The sequence below is a fragment of the Musca autumnalis genome, unplaced genomic scaffold (genome assembly GCF_047663935.1).
Source record: "Musca autumnalis isolate F117 unplaced genomic scaffold, ASM4766393v1 scaffold_1, whole genome shotgun sequence".
Lineage (NCBI taxonomy): Eukaryota > Metazoa > Arthropoda > Insecta > Diptera > Muscidae > Musca > Musca autumnalis.
The window spans coordinates 196,640,153-196,642,899 of record NW_027411644.1 but is presented as its reverse complement, the minus strand read 5'-3'; the positions used below and the strand labels follow the sequence as shown (position 1 = coordinate 196,642,899).

Genomic DNA, 2,747 nt, shown 5'->3' with positions numbered 1-2,747 from the left:
CGGATCATAATCGTTCAATCAAACACATACATACACCAAATAGGAACAAACAATAGCAAAAATCTTATCAATGTGAAAAAGCTTTGTGTGTGTGTGTTTCTTTTTATTTTTTTTCTATCCAGAACAAGGCACATTCAATATGGGAATATGTGAAATTTGTTGTGTTTTTGAAGAAATCTTCACTTTCGAACAGCTATTCATTGTACCTTGATCCAAAACGTAAACAAACTCATCAAATTACGAAGGCATCACTTAACACTGACACTTAACTCTTAACACTTAACATGTTGAAATAGATTGTGAATCGTTCGTTCGTTGATCGTACGGTCGCCGACTGATTATAGTTCAGTGAACTATAATGAACTATATCGACTGATCTAGTTCATACGCTCTATTCAATGAATCGTTCAATTGAACTAGTTCGTTCATGAACTATACAACTCTACCTTGTATATGTGCCTTGGTTAATCCGTATTTCGATTAGATGTGGCAACACCAACCACCTGTCAAAAATCATGTGTTGTTTTTTGGTTGCTTTGTCAATTCGATTGATAGCCAGCGAGAAGAGGAGGTGGCCGCGTTTATCTTAATTATTTTAAGACTTTAGTTATTTATTTTTTATATAAAAAGCCCCCCAACATTCAAAACTTGCGATAGTCATACTACAAGTTGTCAGAGGACGTGCAAAGACAACGATAAAAGATCAAAAGCTGATAAAGAAAAAACGAAACGAAGGGCTAGAGACAGACCGATTAAATAGACGAAACAAGTGACACAGACACCAGCAAGCAACAACAACATGTTAACTGAAATTGTGAACAATCCTAAATTAGAAAAACTTCTAATCAGCTCGGGTAATATATTAAATGTGGACAATGCCACACCATTACGAACATCACACGAGGAGTTATTGGATAGCTTAAAACTATGCACCGAATGTCAGGCGGCGGCAGCGTCGGCGGCAGATGGAAAAGATGATTTGCAGGTAACTGGCCGAGGCGAGAATGAAGCTCATGTGCTTAGAGCCCAAAAAGAGCTACAAGAAAAAATATTGGAAAATCAACGCAACGAAATTAGTATTGGAGCTAAATTGTTTGTAAACAATGCCAGCACTGTGGGAGTACAGGAAGCAGTAAAAGCATTAATGGAGATACTCAAAGTAGAGCATGTTGATAATCTTGTGGTCGCGTATCATCCACAAAGTGGTGCTGCCGTAGATGTGAATAGTCTTAAGAATTTATGGAATGTCTTACAAGAATATGCCGAAAAGAAACAAATATGCCAACTGGGTATTGCCGATTTGGACAGCAGTAGTTTGCAAGAGTTGCATAGCAATGCCAGAGTGCCTCCAACCATAGCTCAAATTAATTTGGCTAATTGTTGTGTTGTACCGCCCGAATTGAAAGAGTTTTGTACTCAAAACGATATACAATTGCTGACTCATGGTGATCGGGAAATTTTATTAGCTGATGATGATTTTATCATTCCTGATTATACGGTAGATTGGGTAGTGCGTTATCAGGTACATGTACGCTGTCGCGGTGTACTAACTGCCAAAGGTTATATTGTGCAGGCCACAAAAAAGAAGGATTTGAAATGAAGTCCATCATTTTGGTTTAGGAATAATCACAACAGATTCTAAGTACATACAACATACTTTATATATATTTTTTATAGTTCAAATTACAACAACAACAATCACAAAATACATACTGCTGCATGCATTTTCCGTTCAAGTGGTGAGACATAGCACAAAAAGGGTTTTTTTACATTTGTGATTTTTTCAACTCAAATCATTGTTGCAAAGAAAGTACCACCATAAACCCCCTACCAATGAGGAGGTGTAAATAAGGAGGTCATTTACCAAAAAAATCAGTAGAAAGGAAAAGTTATGTCTCACTCTCTTAACGTCATTTGCTGATTGCCTGCCGACGGTCGCTATTTTTAACATAGTGTTTTTTTATTAACAATTATCAAAACGAAGGTGTACTTATTGTTAGATTTTAAACATTATATGGATTATTTGTATCCCCCACAGCACCCTTTATTAACCAAACCAACAACAACAACAACACTCAATTGCACATTACCAATTATTATACGAAACTATGATTAACATTGTGAGTGTGTGTGACCGTGTATTTAAAATGTGTCTTTCATGGCTTTGCCTAATAATGTTTGCTTAAGGAGGTCTATATTTCCGGGAACTGTTGTCTGCGAGAAATTGACAAATGTTCAGTTGTTTCATAGATAATTTTGCAGTGTTTTAATTTTTTAAGAAGAGTTATGTTGATCATTTTGAATTTTAATATTTTCAACATTTTGCATAAATTTATTTAAAAAAAAAAATATTCTTAAAATCTAAAAAGATTGAATAGTAGAAGTTTGTTTTTATTGACGTCAGTTACACACATTCACAGTGTTGATAGCAAAACTAATGTAGGAAGTATCGTATACCATTCATTATCTTTATTTTTATAATTATTTGTAGAACAGTTTTTTTTATTTTTTACTAAAAAGTGTGTTTATTTCTTTTTTTTCATTCAAGATATACTTATTTTAGTAATGCTTAATTTTACAATTTATATCTACATGGATATGTTGTTATTGTATTAGTAAATAATAGTAATGATAAGGAGAAACAAAAACAAAACAGTGAACAAAAATGCTAATAAAATCAAAATTATTGTTTAATTAAAAATACAAATAAATAAAACTCAACTAAACAAAGAAAATACAAAACAAAA

The 2,747-nt window shown here is 33.5% G+C and overlaps 1 protein-coding gene across 1 annotated transcript; it reads left to right on the top strand.

The window, feature by feature from the left end:
• Positions 1–521: 521 nt before the first annotated feature.
• Gclm (Glutamate-cysteine ligase modifier subunit) lies at positions 522–2,747 on the top strand. The gene has a single exon (XM_073959685.1). It carries the CDS (start codon positions 800–802, stop codon positions 1,598–1,600), a length of 801 nt encoding a protein of 266 aa, XP_073815786.1. The 5' UTR covers positions 522–799; the 3' UTR covers positions 1,601–2,747.

What these genes read in the sequence shown, in the direction of transcription:
- Gclm (XM_073959685.1), top strand. Translation starts at nt 800, where the DNA reads ATGTTAACTGAAATTGTGAACAATCCTAAATTAGAAAAACTTCTAATC.